Raw genomic sequence first — 16285 nt, forward strand, 5'->3', positions numbered from 1 at the left:
TCAAGCAAATGGTGATCAGCAATATATATATATATATACTTACCAGATGTCAAGTTGTCCACCTTAGTCAAATCTGGTGGATTTGGAAGTGATCCAGAAGTCTCAGTGGTTTGAAAAGAGGAAGAGTCTGATATATTACTAGCGGGAGGGCATTTAGAAATCTCATCTTGACGGTTTTCTTGAACTCTATCATCCCTATTAGTTTTATTTCCAATCGCAGCATCATGATGGGTTTCAGCTTCTGATTCTTTACTGCTTTCAACTACTCCAACTGCATCTTGCTGGGTTTTTGCTCCATTATTTTGTTGGTTTTCAGCCCCCTGATCTTGTTGGTTTGCATTAGTACTCACATCATGTTGTTTGGTTTTCTCAAGAAGCTTTCTCCGCGCATACTGTCGAGATGGAGAAGGTTTGGAAGGTGCAGCAGCTTTAGCTAGACAAGCAATCCAGGAGCAAACAGCATCTCTGTTTTCAATGTTCCATAAAATCTTAAGGCAATACACAAACACACGACGACAATTGTCATCTATTATCACACTGTAACCATCATCATCGCTTGGGTCAGACTGCTCATGCTCATCACTTTCAATTCTTTTTTCAGGTTGACCCCGAACATTGGTTGGCTGAACATATTTTTTTCCTGCTTCTTGCCAGGCTAGTAATCTAGCAGGATCAATCTTTGGAGACTGCCTCCTTATAATGAAGTAATCACAAGATAATATGAACCCGTCATCATTATTCTTTTGTACGACAATGTCACCTTCTTTAGAGTTAGCTTTGTCCTTAGATGCAGCTGAAGGTTGAGAAGTTTTTGGTATTATGTTTAGTAATTTAGCAATGCTAGTAGAGTTTTCTTTATCTATAAAAGCTTTGGGCATGTGTAAGTCGACACCTTCATAAACAATTGACAGAAGGTCACGAAAGCTTTCAAAATTATACTTCTGCCTACCCCTACTAAAACATACTTCAAACTTCATCTTATTCATCGTGAGGGTTAGTCCTTTAGCCAGATCATCGTCATGGAAAGGGATGTTCTTTATGCAAGTTGGTGTGGAATCTATACGGATCATAAATTCAGTCATCACTTTATCCATTGCAAGATTACCAGATCTAAGAATCCTTGGAACTCCAAAACGAGGGAAACGAGAGAACAAACGTAACTTATGCGGAGGGAGGTACATCACATTACCAAATTTGACAAGCCATGCAAGATCATGAGCACCAAGTTTGATAATTGTGTAAGCAGGTGAAACATTATGAGAAGGACGAGTATCTGATCCAGCCATTGAGGATGAGGATTGTTTCTCAAACGAAGGAAGAAAGGAGCTGAAATATATGTCCATCCGAAGGGACCAATTGGTGGATCTAAATGGGTCAAATACTTTCTCCCGAGTCTTTCCCTCAGCTGGAAGTGCAAATAAGAAATGATTCATGGGGTCCCCAGAGTCACAATCCCAATCCATTCTAACATCAAGAATAAAGAATGGAGCTTCCAAAAATGCACCAGACACACCTGCTGGAATTTCAGAACCTTGCTTACTTGCCAAGTTTTCCAAACTGCTCACTAGAACCTTGAAATCTTTGGCAGAAGCATAAATTTTACCATCTGACTGATGAATTTCCATAGAGCTTGTTACAATTTCAAGTTTATCAAGCTTTTCATAAGGATTTGAAGTTGCCAAAAGATGAAATTTTGTTTCAGATAATGTTAAAGAGACTTTTCCGTGGATATAGTTTCTCATGTCATCCCACCACGGTAAACTCTTCTCTTTTTTTGGTGGCAAAATAAGTGGACCAGGTTTTATGACACTTAGATTAGCCCTTCGCATTACTACTGTGAAAGCATAACTAATATCAGCGAAAACGGGTTCATAACCCACACCAAATGACACTTCACCCTTTTGAAAATGTATTGGCAAATTTAAATATGACTTCATTGGTGGAGTAGTACCAGTAAGTGATCGAAGCATGGAAACCTTTCTCCATTTTCCAACATAAACATCCTGAAGCATTTGAGGTTGAAAGAAGGTTGCCTAGTTGAAACAATAGAAACATGATCAGATTGAATATCAAGTAGACAATCTCCCAACTGAAAATCATATTGAGTTAAAGTGGTAGTAAACTTATTTCTTTTCAGTTGCAAGTAATATGAAACAATATTTTATTTTCATATTTATTACATAATTAGGATCCTTTATCATGGATCCTTCTTCCAAAAGTTTACGAAAGAACAAGAACAGGTTTTATATCTAACATGCCCACTCATTTAAGTCCTATAAGTTTGAAGTGCAAATCATGCACAAATATGTCGTATATTCTGTAGTATTTTAAATTTTATTTAAAAGTTTCAAATAAAAAGTTACACTATAAAATATTGGCAGCTAAACATATCAATTTATTAGCAAATTTGTACTAATTTTTGTGAGGGTTCAATTGAGCACTAATGGTTATGTGGACAAAAAGACAATGGTTAAACTAGCTAGTATCTTGTTTTTTTAGTTAATTAATTATTTTTTCATATTTCATAACCATTATTATTCCAACAAGACATAATTTCTTTATAACTAAATATCAAGCTCCAATATTTATCCCTATATAATTCATTTATCAATTATCAATTATACAATTTCTAAGATTAAAAATGTGCCATTAAATATTGACACTTTTATATTTCAAGTTGGTGTTCTCTTGCTCTACATTATTTTGTCTGAGGCTCCAAAAAATAGAGACTACTACTATTTTTCCATAACCGTCAATTGGCCTCATTAGTGATCCCTAATGTAATTAAGGAAGTGCATTCTACAATAGCAATAGCATGATATTTAAAGTTCATATCTAGATAGAATTCCAAGTTAATAAGCTAAAGGTAAATAAATACTCAAACTTTTTGTCAATTAAGAGTATGTTGTTTGTAATTTTGAGTGTCTATTTAATCGCAACCATAATAATATCACAAAAAAAGGAATGCTAGATAAAGAGATTATTTGCGAAGGAAAAGGAAAGTAGCTAATGAATATAGTGAACACTATAATGAAAAAGAGTAAACATAAAAACGATATACTAAAATGGAACAATTTTCAAATATTATTACAAGTTTATATGGTTTTGATAAAGTTTGAATATAAATTATTTATCTTTGTTTTTCCTATTGTTGCTTCTTTTATTTATCATAAATAAATAGTATTTTTAATTTAGTTATGTAGTCATTTACTTCTAAGTATTCTAACTATATTTTTGAAATTATTTTTATATCTACTTGTGAGATATACAGATCCCCCAATCACATTTTATTTTGAAGGATGAGAATGGTATGAACTGAATTTTGGACCATTTATTATAGAAGTTCCAATTTGTAAAACACCATAAGCTAGTAGTTGAAATAGCATTAAAAGAACCTATTAAACCTTAACTTGATGGTAAAAATATGAAATCAACTTAATGAAAAAGATATAAAGAATGATGAAAGAAATCAGGATTGTCAATATTACCTGCTGAGCTAAGACAACGCTGCCTTCACATCTGCCAGAACTTCCAGAGAAAAGAGGATATGTGTAATCACGAATCTGGGCGACAAGAGAAGCAGTGCGTAAGACAATGTTTGCTCCAAACATTCGCGAAAATGGTATATTATGTTTAAGAATGATAGGATCAAGCTTCTTTAGAAGTTCAATCATCCCATCTTCTCCACCATCAATTTTTGTCAAGGTTACATCTAAGTCTGATGCAGATAACGTCAAAAGAGAAATCCTTGAAGCACTCGGTTTGAAACCAACTTGAAAGCCAGCATCTTTATAAGCACCTGAACCTTCTGATAACACTAGGCTCTGACATGCCTGATAATATTGTTGGAATGATTGTTTATAAATTTCTTCCCTCATAGAATTAATAGTTGAAGAGTCACTTGCATTAACTTCAATATCATTACCATCAACATTCTTTCCTTGAGAAGAATTAACAGTAGTAGTATCATCATTATTAGATTTCGACCCTTGATTGGCCTTTGATACAAATTCATCTAGGAAGTTCATCCGAACAGCTAGCTCACCCACTTCCCTTTTTAGCAGATGATAATGTTCATCGAGCCATCCTTGGATAGGTTCTTCCTCAATATCAAAAGTTAGCTTGCGTATGAAAAGCTTTAGGCATCCAAACTTTACCCCTGAACTAGGTTTCTTGACTTTAGAACTCTCTTTCTTCACAGGGAAAATTATACTAGTCTTAGCAGCAATTATCAGCTTCAAAGCTCTCAACATATCCTCAAGAGCGTCATCAATAGCTCGAAGTTGCAGTCTATATGGCATACAAATTTGGATATCAAGTCCTTGAATTACCCAATCCAAGGTTGGGCCAATAGATGAACTAATAGATTTACTAGGAATTCGTGAAATTTGCATTCGACTACTCTTGATGATTCTAGCCCCATTAAAACCAAACATAAGTCCTTCGAGGAGCACTCCTATGCGAGCATTCTCAGAGAAAATTGATTGCACCTTAACTGTTGCTTCAACTCCATCTCCCAACCCAGCAGATATATTTAGCATTTCTACATCAACTGCAAAAATTTGTTCTTTCTTCTTCTTCTTCTCAACATGTCTTGGTTCTGGTATTGGAGCATCTTTAGCTTTAGACAAATCTTCAACATTCTCATTACCTTGCTCCTGAAGCTTGCTATTATGCATTACAGATTTCAATCGAAGAACAAAATCCATCAGTGATATTTGTAAATCGGGCTCCCACCTCACAGTAATGTCAGTAACACTAAAAAGTGACCTGGTACTATTCTCTTTAACGCCACCTGAGCGTTGTAGAAACTTGGCATTCTGCATATCAAATAAAGCCACCTTTGTCACTGGCCTATCATTTTCCTCTATGTATTCCTCATAATTGGATCGAGTCCTTTCAAGTTCTATTTGAGTGGATTGTTTTTCCTTATTTAAACACAACTTTGTATGAACAATTTCAAGAGAGATAGAGTACTTAAGCTTTGGGTATTCACTATTGGACATTACGCTTGCAGTGCGCAGGGTACCATCAGCTGATTCGGTTATTACAATCCTACCACCTTGTGAACCATAATTGACTCGCTTGGGATCTGGAATAACTGCATTTTCCAATTCGGTCTCCCCAAATATATACAGTGAACATTGTTCCAGATTGCATTTCACCAATTTAGCTCCCTTTCCAGACGGAGGTTTTGGTGGAGGAGGTTTTGTGATCTGAGTTGATTTCTTCTTTGAAGCAGATAAGCTTTTTAATAATGCTTGCAAGGGCATTGCTACTGCTATTAATGGTTCTACACGCTTTACAGATACAACAACTCGCACATTATTTATAGTAACTGATAAACTTTGCATACCCTTAGAACTGTCTTCTTCGGAGGATTTTGTGTCCATTTTGTCCCAGTCCAAACTAACCTTTGTAATTTGCATAATGGAGCCAGAGTTTGTTTCCATGCCAAGAAAGCTTTCTTCCAGGCACTTTTTATATTCATCATCCAAGCTAAGATTTATTTCACCAAGTTCAAAGTGTACAGTAGTCCCCATATGTGAAATGTTGTTTGCAACTAGATGTGATGATTGTAAGCAACCCTAGATTTTGAAAATAGTAAATGGATGCTTGCCAATGAATGTTTTGACAAAATCTTTAAGCTAACAAATATGGCTAAAACGTATTAAAAGATAACTTCATCCAAAACAGCATATCTTGAATAAACATTAGTGGAGATTTAAGGAGCTAAATAAATGTAAAAAAAAAAATCAAACACAAACCACCGAGTAACTTAATTTCCTACAATAAAAATTATCAACTAATGCCCTTTAAAGAACACTAAAATCCAGCAACAGAAAATGATCTTTGGAGCTTGAAAATGTAGAGAAATACATGAAAAGGAAAACAACAACTGCAATAAGCTCACAATAATAGAAAATGATCCTTTGGCTATATCGTGTTATGTTGAATAAGCCCTTGCTTGTTGGAGTAAATAAACTAGAAACACTATTTATATAGTTATTATTAGAAAATATATACATATGCACGCATACTTTCATGATTAAGTATACTTGTCTATCTAAGACTTCATGTTTCTAATGCCACACATTAAACACATGCTCAATAAACTTAGATTCATGAATTGTTCTCAACAAAACTCAAATTATATCTGTGTACCCGATGCATGAATTGTTCTCAATAATACTTGATCCGAATCTTTTTTATTTCTTAAACAAGTCATTTAATTCAGGACTGACCAACGCACCCAAGACATCCAAAAAGTCATATTTGAAATGAAATTGGTTGTTAATTACAAAATGTGAGAAATCTAATAATTTTCAAGATAATGTTTCAACATTTAAAAAGTTTCTATTTTATGAAATAGTGATAACCATGTTCATAAGCACTCACATTGTACGCCGGAGATCCGGCCATATCAGAAAGCATTATTGTCACCTCAGGAACTGACACCGTACATTTCCACTTGATAGCCATTTTATCAGTAGATTTTGGTTTTGGTTTTGGTTTTGGTTTTACAACAGAAGAATCTTCTTGAAGAACCATTCTTTTCTTCTTGGACAAATGGAGAAGCAACCAATGCCTTAACCTGTTAGTTAGGATATTGCATTGAAAACCTTCGAGACTAATTTCAATTTCAGCTCTAATAGGTGACAATGACTGAAAAAAAAAAAAAAACAAAAGAACCAAATTGAAGGATCAGTGTACCCAAAAACTACAAAGAATCGTAAATCTACAATATATAATATACATTGAACAACACCACAACACATAGAACCCAAAAGGGAAAAGTTGCAAGAATTAGATTACACATGTACTTTTGTTTACAAATAGAACAATAATATGTATTATTAAAAAGGAAAGGGTATTCAAAGATATGAAGGATGAATGATCCTAGTTAAAAAAATTAGCAAAACAAGAACCTATAGAAAGAAAGACACGCAAAAAACAATCAGAAAAATAAATATCCCCCTAAAGTGATCATGCTCCATGATTTGGAATCACATATTTTATAGTTTCCTTATTAGAATGCTTTTCATTAAAACCAAGAGAGTTATGCTCCAGTCAAATACCCCCATTTTTTGTCTTTCTTCCTTCTAAGAAAACCAATGAGGCTAGTCAGCAAGAACTAGTCTGTACTTTATGGCAATAGAGTAGTTAAATGCAAAATATGAAATCTTTTGATAAAGTTAGAATCCTCTAAGTAAAAATGAGTGAGAGGATTTATAAACCTCACAATCCTTTTTTTTTTGTGTGTTATAAAGTTTAAATAAGCTCTTGTCTGTTACTATTAAACATAAGTTATAATTTATAAAAGACTAAAATATGCTAATTTCAAAGCAGTTAGTGGATGATTATAAAATAAACATAGTAGATCGATCAAAACTTGAATAAACATAATGGAAATTAAGTAGTAGTACTTTCGTGATAATTAGTTTATTCATTTTGATTTGTAATTAATTATGTACATATATAAATTTTAAAAGGTAAGCATCTGTTTACTCTCATTGTAAATTTTGTTTAGTTATACAGTAAAATAACTTTTAGTGTTGGATTATACATCAATAAAGTGGTAAGATGAAAATTAAATAGCTTCCAAATTTTATAAAATTTTAAATTGATCTATGTGGTCAAATATCTTAACTTAAATATTAGATTGATAAAACTCACAATTCTTGGAAAAAAACAGAACAAAAGTTATTTAATGGTACAAGTTAACAAGACTTGCACTTAATGTAATTGTAAGCTAATCCTGACCCTTGGTAAAATATGCTTATGGAAATTATAATGTTTTTCATTCAATTTAGAGAGACTAATAGATACTTACTGAAGGCAATCCATGTGAATAGATCAACTTTTCTAATCTTGTAACATTCAAATATTAGATTTCTATCACATTAATCCATAACCATAACTAATATGGTAAAAATATTATTTACATGAATAATGTGATAATTGTTTTCAATTAATTTAGGGCCAATTTTATGACTAACATTGTTGGAAGACTAATATTGTGAACAAAATTTTATTAGGGACTAAACTATGGTTTTGTTATGAAGTATATTTCATACCAAAAGGACTATATTGAATCCTACCGTTAATGGGAGAGCCATTTTAGTCGATGACCTATAAGTACTTTTGTAGATGTTCAAAGAGCCTAGAAGCATACTCTCACCTTGGTAGGAATTTCATGTGCTTCTACTTAATAGATTGATTAAACACAAAAAAGTACCATTTTTGCAAGCACAGAAGATGCTTATGTGGAGTGCAAATTACTTGCCTGTACTGGAACATACACAAAAAATATTAGATCCAGCTTGGATATCTCCAACATTGAAGAACCAGCTTCTCTAAGTAGCTGTAGTATCAATCGTACAAAAGAAAACTGTTAGCCAGAAACAAGATGAAAAGAGAAAAATCATATCACAAGAACTTTAATAATTAATAAACATACTCCATACATGAATTTCACTAAACACCAGTTGGACATCAACTTGTGTGATCTCGCCAACATCCTCAATGGATCGAAATTTGTTGATGTTCAATTGGATACTCGTGATACTATTTTCAACTAAAATACCATGTTCCCGATGGGTAAATTTTACATCCACTTTTGGCAGGTTGAAGCTGACCTATCAATGACATTATAATTCAATAATTGACATTAAAATTATTTTAAGAACCACTATATATAATTTTTTAAAACAAAAATTGATAGATGGTAAAGCAAACAAGTGTTTTTACTTTCAAGGGGGTCTAAAATTGCCAAATTAAATTAACGAAATAAACAAAAGCAAGATACCAAGGCATGAGTTATTAGGTAAAGGTATGCACATGCCTTTATATTTAAACACATCCCAATTGCAAAAGCTTATTAGGCATGAAGTACCAAAGGCCAAGAACTATCTTCCCTAGTTTAGATATTTAACTTTTATTTAGAAGAACTAGGGGAACAAGAACCCAACTCAGGACTACTTAATCATAAAGGCTCTAATATCTTGGCCAAGATTTATTTTGAGTAGCTTGCAAGAATTCACATTTTTCCCTAAGCAAAATCAGTGTTTAAAAAGGAAATGTCTCTTGTTTTGGGGGAAATTAGACAACCATAAAAATTAGAGTTATCCACAGCATGGCAACTAATAAAGAATGTATTCACATTGTCTATGTATAATGTCTTTTAAAGTTTTTGAATCAAGATTGATCACGAAATGGCCTCAAACATAGAAAAAATTGACTTAATTTGCCTAAAGAAGACACTTATAGATGGATAGAAGAAGTATAATGTTTGAGCAAGTTGTCAAAAGGCCAAAAAAAAATTACCCATGCAATTCAACATAAAAGAAGGGCAAAAAACAGAAAAGAAAATCGAAGTCTATGGAATTGTTTGTCATAAACAAGAAAACTTTTTAATGAGAAAAAACGGTTAGGAGTTTAATAGTTTATTTATTCTACTATTTGGAACGACAAAAACAAGAAGGGAAGAACCAAAGAAAAGGCGCAAATTCCATAAAATAGTTACACCCGCATTCAGGCTTATATGTGAGTAGATAGAATAGAAAAAAACAAAACCATACTAAGAGTCAAGCCAAAGAACCTAAGAGAGACAATGTTCGGCATTTTCAAAAATACAGAGCCAACACAATACAACTAGGAAAAAAATGTTTAGTTAGAAGAAGGGACAACCGACAACACATATTTTCAAAAAGTACAACTTTGTAACTAGTTGAGATTTCTAACCAAATAGTCTATGTGTTATTTACCCTTTCTGAAAAACATGATGAGCTACTACTAGATATAATAATATGGTGAAACTAAATAACCTATAAAACATCTAGCATATTTTGAAAGAGGGACTATATCAAAAAGATGTTTATGGTGAAAAGACCGAAGACTTGTCTCAAGCTAAGAAAAGATATCCAAAACATGATATCTACATTTTAAATGCAAGAACAAACTAAAAAGAACTATTAATGAATCAAAGCCTCTAATATCAACATATTTAAAAGTAAGGTTCCTCTAAGACTTTTTACTATTTCCCTATGTTAAACATGTTAAACTTTTATGTATAACAAATCATTTGGGTGTGAGAATTATACTACAACCAAAGCTATATAGCAGACTTCCACAAACAATTAGCTTCTTTTCTTTTCCTATAACTTGTAATGATAGAATAATCTATGGTTATAAGGCAAACCCAACACTCACTTCAAGATACCAACTAAATTTTACTTTTAATAAATGGAAAAAGAAGAGTACAAAAAATTATCATAGATTTAAATAAAAAATATGAATTAATGATTGTCCACAGGGAGGATAATACATTTTCCAGCTCTCTAATCTCTAGATATTTTGGCAAGGTATATAATAATGAAATATTTAAACATGAATGATAATTAAAGAAATTGTTAAAGTAAGGATAGTTGCAGTAAAATGCACCTCATATATTATATATTGATGTATTCTCTAGGATTTTAATATGTTTTTATTATCTGAGGATAGTTGCAAGAATTCTACCTCACATAAACAGAGTTGTTTATCAAACTTATATATATTTTCTTCTAGTATATAAGGCTTAGAAATGCACATCGTGATTTAAAAAAAAATGCAAAAAGGTAACCAAATAAGTATAAAAAAAAAAATCAAAACCAAACCTTCTCAGGAAATTTAGAAATGTTGGCCGCAAGTTTTTGCTGCTTACTTAATGGCTCTGGTGTGCTTATAGAATCTTCACCTGGTGTTGTACTTATATCAGGGGTAGAGTGAGATTCCAAAGAACTCTTTTTCTTAACCAGAATCCCCTCATTCAAATTCACCATGATCTCTCCAATAGAAATATCCACATTCTTAATAATTGTACCTACTTCACTGTCTCCAAAGGATAAAAGAAAGAGAATAGTTAAGGAGCAATGGATGGATAAAATGAAATATTAAGAAAAAAGAAAAATTAAAGAATTTAAATATAAAATCAAATAAGCTCACTACAATGGCAACATCTGAAAAAGGTGGACTTTGTTTTTTTAATCAGTAGCACTCAAACTGGTACTCATTGGTGTATGCAATTCTAGCCAATATGAGGTGTTTCAAAACATGCTCATCCTCTTGAAAAAGCACTCAAAATTCATTTGCTAACAAATTGAAACTCCCAAGAATATGAAGTACTTAAAAACCATATTAGATGACCCCAAGACTAAAATATGAAGCTCCCATCAATATTTATCTTGACAACAAAATCAACAACTAGCATTGTTCATAGTCAGAATCCATTGCAATATAACAAAACCAAGGATATTGAGATTGATTGATACTTTATCAAGTAAAACATTTTCATATTAGAATTGACAAATGACTTGACTTAATGTCTTCTCACAAAAATAGTTTAAAGACTTGCAAACTAAGAATAATATATCTCAGAAAATATATGATAACAATATTTAAACCAAAGTTCAGGCAAACAATCATCAAGTAAATTAATGTTTATTAGGTAATAGTTTCTCTATGTTATATGTTGTAGACCCTTGTAGAACATTTATTTGAAAATAAAAACTATTACTTTTTCCCTTAGATCTCCTTTCATATCAACTTGTTCTTGTCTTACACACAAGTCCACTTCCTCTTTTTCATCCACATATCCAAGAAGTGAAAGATTAATATTTTCTATTAAAAAGTATATCGGAAAGAATAGTACCTATTATGATCAAATTCACATGAAACGTTGAATTTTTCACACATAAAAGAACCAGAAGACTTTTCTGCAGCTGTAGCAGATGCTTGGTTAGGAGCAATGTACCCTTTTCTTGTAGGATTGGACAATTGATCACCCATTTGAGGCCCATGAATACGAACACCAATGGGCAAAATGTTTACCCTAACAAACAATTTTGTTTCAGACCCTTGATCTTTAGATATATCCACATTCAACTCCCTTATCTCAAGTGCAAATTTAGGTGTCTGTGTCATTTAAAAGAGACTCTGAGTGACCCAAAGACAAGTGTCTAAAAAGGTCTAAATAAAAAAGATACAAGCAAGTTTAAATATAAAAGTAGACATGATATTTTAAAATTTTGTTTTACCTGGCAAAGAAAATAATTCTACTAATAAATGTTAATATATACACACAGCAGTATTAAAAATACTACAGCCAACATGAATTTGGGCAAACTAAAAGAAAATTGTAATGATATAAATGCATACCTTTAGAACTATATCTGTCACACAAACAGACAAATATTTGGCAATGTTGCTTATCATTATCCACTTTTTATTCCCCTTTCCCCTTTCCCTTTCCCTTGCTTGAACTACGAGCACGGGACTTCTGAGTTTTCTTCTTTGCAGGGCTTTTAATAGAAGGTCTTGTAACAACTTCTAACTTGCATATTGATAGTTGCAATTTTGGATCCAAAGAACTAACACCCGCAACATGTTCGACCAAGGAATGACGCAAGATGATTTTAATTTCACTAACATATACAGATTCCACAGCACCCTGTTCATGTCATAAATCAACATAATAATGCATCAGATTTTGTAGACACAATTCTTGTTCAAAAAAAAGGTAAAATAAAATAAACATGATAAATCATTAGAATAAAAGAAGCATAATTTAGGATTTGGAGAATAATCAAAACAAATCAATTGAGCCAAGCGTCTCATAATAAGGATGAACATTGCACAATACTCCATGTATGAATAAATTTGGGAAGGGATAATTAGAAGTTTAGAACCACTTTCAGTGGTAGGATAATTATGCATCATAGCTTTTTCACCAAAGATTTGATAGCCTAGGAAATATTACATTTCAGATGAAACTTGGAGAGATTAGAGGAAAATGTTATTTAATTTCTTCAGTCAATATACATCAATTACCCTTGGCATCAAAATTTGTTACTATGATAATAAGCTAGTGAGTTAAGGCGAAGAAGAATAACCTTATTAAACCTCACGACAATGTCTCTTATACGATTACATCCACCAACTCGAAATCCAACTCTTGCACCCAAAATCTTACTCACAATCCAAACCGAGAATGCACAAACAAATCTGCAGTGGATGCATCGTCATAATCAGGTAACAACATGATTCTTTCATGAAACACTAATTATAATATAAACAAAATAATGACATTCGAACGTTTAATATTAAACCTTGAAGCCTAGTATGTAAATTGAAGCATAACTATTTAAGAAAATAAAGAAATTCCCAGGCCTACATGATCGATTAGTCATGATTCATGAATCTCTATGAACTTTAAAGACTCTTGTACAAGAAATTTGATACATGAAAATGGAAGACTTTATGAAGGACAATGTTCAGACAACTTAATAAAACAAGCAATGATCCCTATTAATTAAACACATGGCTGCTCAACCTCCTTGTCAAATTCTTCTTTTTCCAACAAAACCAGTCTTTCAAATCTTCAGAATTTTGTCCAACTATCAAGAGAAAAAAAAATTACTTTGTAGAGAAAAGAACACTTTGTCACTCAATGTAAATCTTGTTAAGCCATGGGAAGACCAAAGTAACCCAGATATCTACTGCAATGAGTTTAGTAAAGAGTCTTATGCATGTAAATTTTACACATCCATTTTCATTTTTCCATATGCAATATCTTCACTTTCCATCAATCCAAACTTTGATTCCCAACAACTAACCACAATCTTTCCCTTCAATTGTAGGAAGTCTCTTCAACAAGAAAAAAGGACCACCATTAAGCCTAAAAATCACATGGGTTTTCCTTCCCATAATCCATTTCATGCCAATGAGGAACAATCATTGCTTACACACATGCACACTTACTAGCAACCAATTTATCAGTTCAATTGATTCCCAATTTTAAAACGTGCAACAAGAATTTGAATTTAATTCAATCCATTAAAAATTTGTAAACCTTGCATTCATAGCACAAAGGCATAAAAAAGTAACAATAACTAAAAAAATTAAAACATTGTTTGGGAGTACTTACAAAAACGTGAAAAACGCTGTAAAACAAAATGAGAAGAACGCAATCACGAAATTAGCAGGAGTAACTTCCATTTTTGCCGAAAGGGAAAAATCATGTGTCTATTGATGAAAGGAGAAGAAGAAACACTTAAAATTGAAGTGCTTAGAATTTGTTTGAAAAGAAGGGATTGCGTATGAGGAAAGGGGATTGAGTCTTGAAAAGCGTGGCGTTAGGAGAGCGTTGCAGTGTTATGGTTAAGATCCGATCCATTAGGTGGTTGATGATCAGAGGACATGAAAAAGAAGCATATGCATATTCATGCTGCTATCATACTTGTCTTTTGGTAGTGCATGAGAAACAAAATGTAAATTAAGATGATGTGCGACACGTGTACGCCGTACATTGTGTGGCTGTTTCATTTTTCTTTTTTTTTTTTTTTTTTCTTTTCAAGATGTGTGTAATAACTAATAACTTCTAGTTACAAGAGTAAGATTGTTCAAGATAATAATTTGGTCTCCTAAATCAATAATCTTGTGTTTAAATTTTAGAAATTAAAAAAATTAATATTTTAGTAAGTTTTATTTTGATCAAATTATATATTGTCGTGTTTCTAAAGTAGTTATTTTAAAATTTAATGCATAAATAATTATCCAAAAATAATTTATAAATGATTGTGAAAAAAAATTATTATCGGTGTATTTAATTTAATAAAAATGTTAAAGAACTAAATCTTTTGTTTTTTTTACATGATCGTAGTTGTCGTTTTCATTATTATCAATATTTTCTCCTCTTTTTCTTCGTCTTCCCTTTTTTTTTTTTGCTTTTTCATCTTCTCATATATATATATAAAATGTATAACGTGAAAATATATTTATAGTCATTTAGTTTTAATGGTTAAGATTAAACATACCTAATAAATGATACTAAAAATGTATTTATTGAATTCATGACAATACATTTAAATATAAAGTCATTGTACTTGTAGTTATTATTTTTAATTTTATTAAAATATATCTAATAAATATATTAAATAATTAATTTTATATAACTATAAAAAAATGATTAAAAAATGTACACATAAATGCAATGCGATTATTAGAAGTATATTTGTGAGCCTGCTATACATCTATGTAACCATGTAATCAAGTTGGCCTAAACCCAAAACAACTAACGCGCTTCCAATCTCATTAAAAAAAAGTGACTTCCACGCGCCCCATACAAACGAAACAACTACTTCATTTGCGCTTCATTATGAAAAAAATGTTCCTTATTCTTCAACACACACGAAACCGCTCTGTCTCTTCGAATCTCTCTCAAAATCACTCAAACTTCAGTCATATTCTCTGCAAAAACCACTACTGCAGCAGAATCGCGAGAAGATTTGGCAAGAAACAACCAAGAAAGAACGAAAACAGCATCATAGACTACCAAAGGTATGAGAAAAATTACTGTTCATCTGAAATCTTCCAATGTCGCATTTCTCTTAGTTGCATTTTAGGTTTATTGGATTATTTTTCTTTGTTTAGTAGATCGAACTATTGTGAATGCATTTCTACAATATAACTAGGGTTTGGAATGAAATTTATTGTTGTTTTCATTCAGTTTAGTAGACAGTGTAACTACGCTTTGAAATTGGTTGTTACTATGTTCAGTACTTCTTTTTCATAGAAAAATACTATTCTTGATGATTAAAAGTTGAAAACGATTTATTCTTGACATGAACATTGTTCGGTTCGATGGCATTCTTGAAATACTGTGATTGAATTTTTACAGTAGTATAACTAGGGTTTTGGAATAAAATTTGTGAATATTTTTAAATTTGGCCAAATGAATTTTATTCGGTTCGTTGGCTTCATTTTGCTTTGTTCATTGTTTAAGATTATTGTGATAGCATGCAGCAACAATTTCCTAGCTGTTTCATTATTTATCATGTTTGATTTTGTGCATGAATGAGTTTTGCTTCGGTGGCCTGTGGCATTTTAATTGACTTGACTAAGATATACATGCTTGTGCTTATTGGTGTATTGAGTGAAGTATTGACCAAACTTTTTTCTTACAGCAAAACAGAACAATACAATGGCAACAATGAAGGAGAAGTCGCACTATAACGTAAGCACATTAAATATATTTATTCGCTTTCATTCGAATAATATCTATTTTGTATTATAAATATATCCTCACATTCTGTTTCAAAACTTGCAGAAAATTCATTATTGCAGATGCCAAACAAAGACAATGGTAATAGTGTATAGAGATATGACTCAAGAAAAGAAAGATATAGTGGAAGAAATGGGATTTGGTGTCCTAGCACATGTCCCAGAAATGAATGTCTCTCATGCT

The 16285-nt window shown here is 31.9% G+C and overlaps 1 protein-coding gene across 1 annotated transcript in view; it reads right to left on the bottom strand.

The window, feature by feature from the left end:
• Nucleotides 1-14233, bottom strand: part of LOC130941843 (protein KINKY POLLEN-like) — a 36105-nt gene extending 21872 nt beyond the window's left edge. The window contains 11 exon segments of the mRNA XM_057870459.1: nt 44-2033; nt 3489-5588; nt 6400-6666; nt 8288-8365; nt 8469-8639; nt 10659-10872; nt 11693-11955; nt 12199-12264; nt 12266-12490; nt 12933-13044; nt 13967-14233. Coding sequence (XP_057726442.1) covers nt 44-2033; nt 3489-5588; nt 6400-6666; nt 8288-8365; nt 8469-8639; nt 10659-10872; nt 11693-11955; nt 12199-12264; nt 12266-12490; nt 12933-13044; nt 13967-14037 — 5557 coding nt within the window. The 5' untranslated portion in view covers nt 14038-14233.
• Between the last annotated feature and the right edge of the window lie 2052 nt (nt 14234-16285).

This window comes from Arachis stenosperma, chromosome 7, assembly GCF_014773155.1.
Source record: "Arachis stenosperma cultivar V10309 chromosome 7, arast.V10309.gnm1.PFL2, whole genome shotgun sequence".
Lineage (NCBI taxonomy): Eukaryota > Viridiplantae > Streptophyta > Magnoliopsida > Fabales > Fabaceae > Arachis > Arachis stenosperma.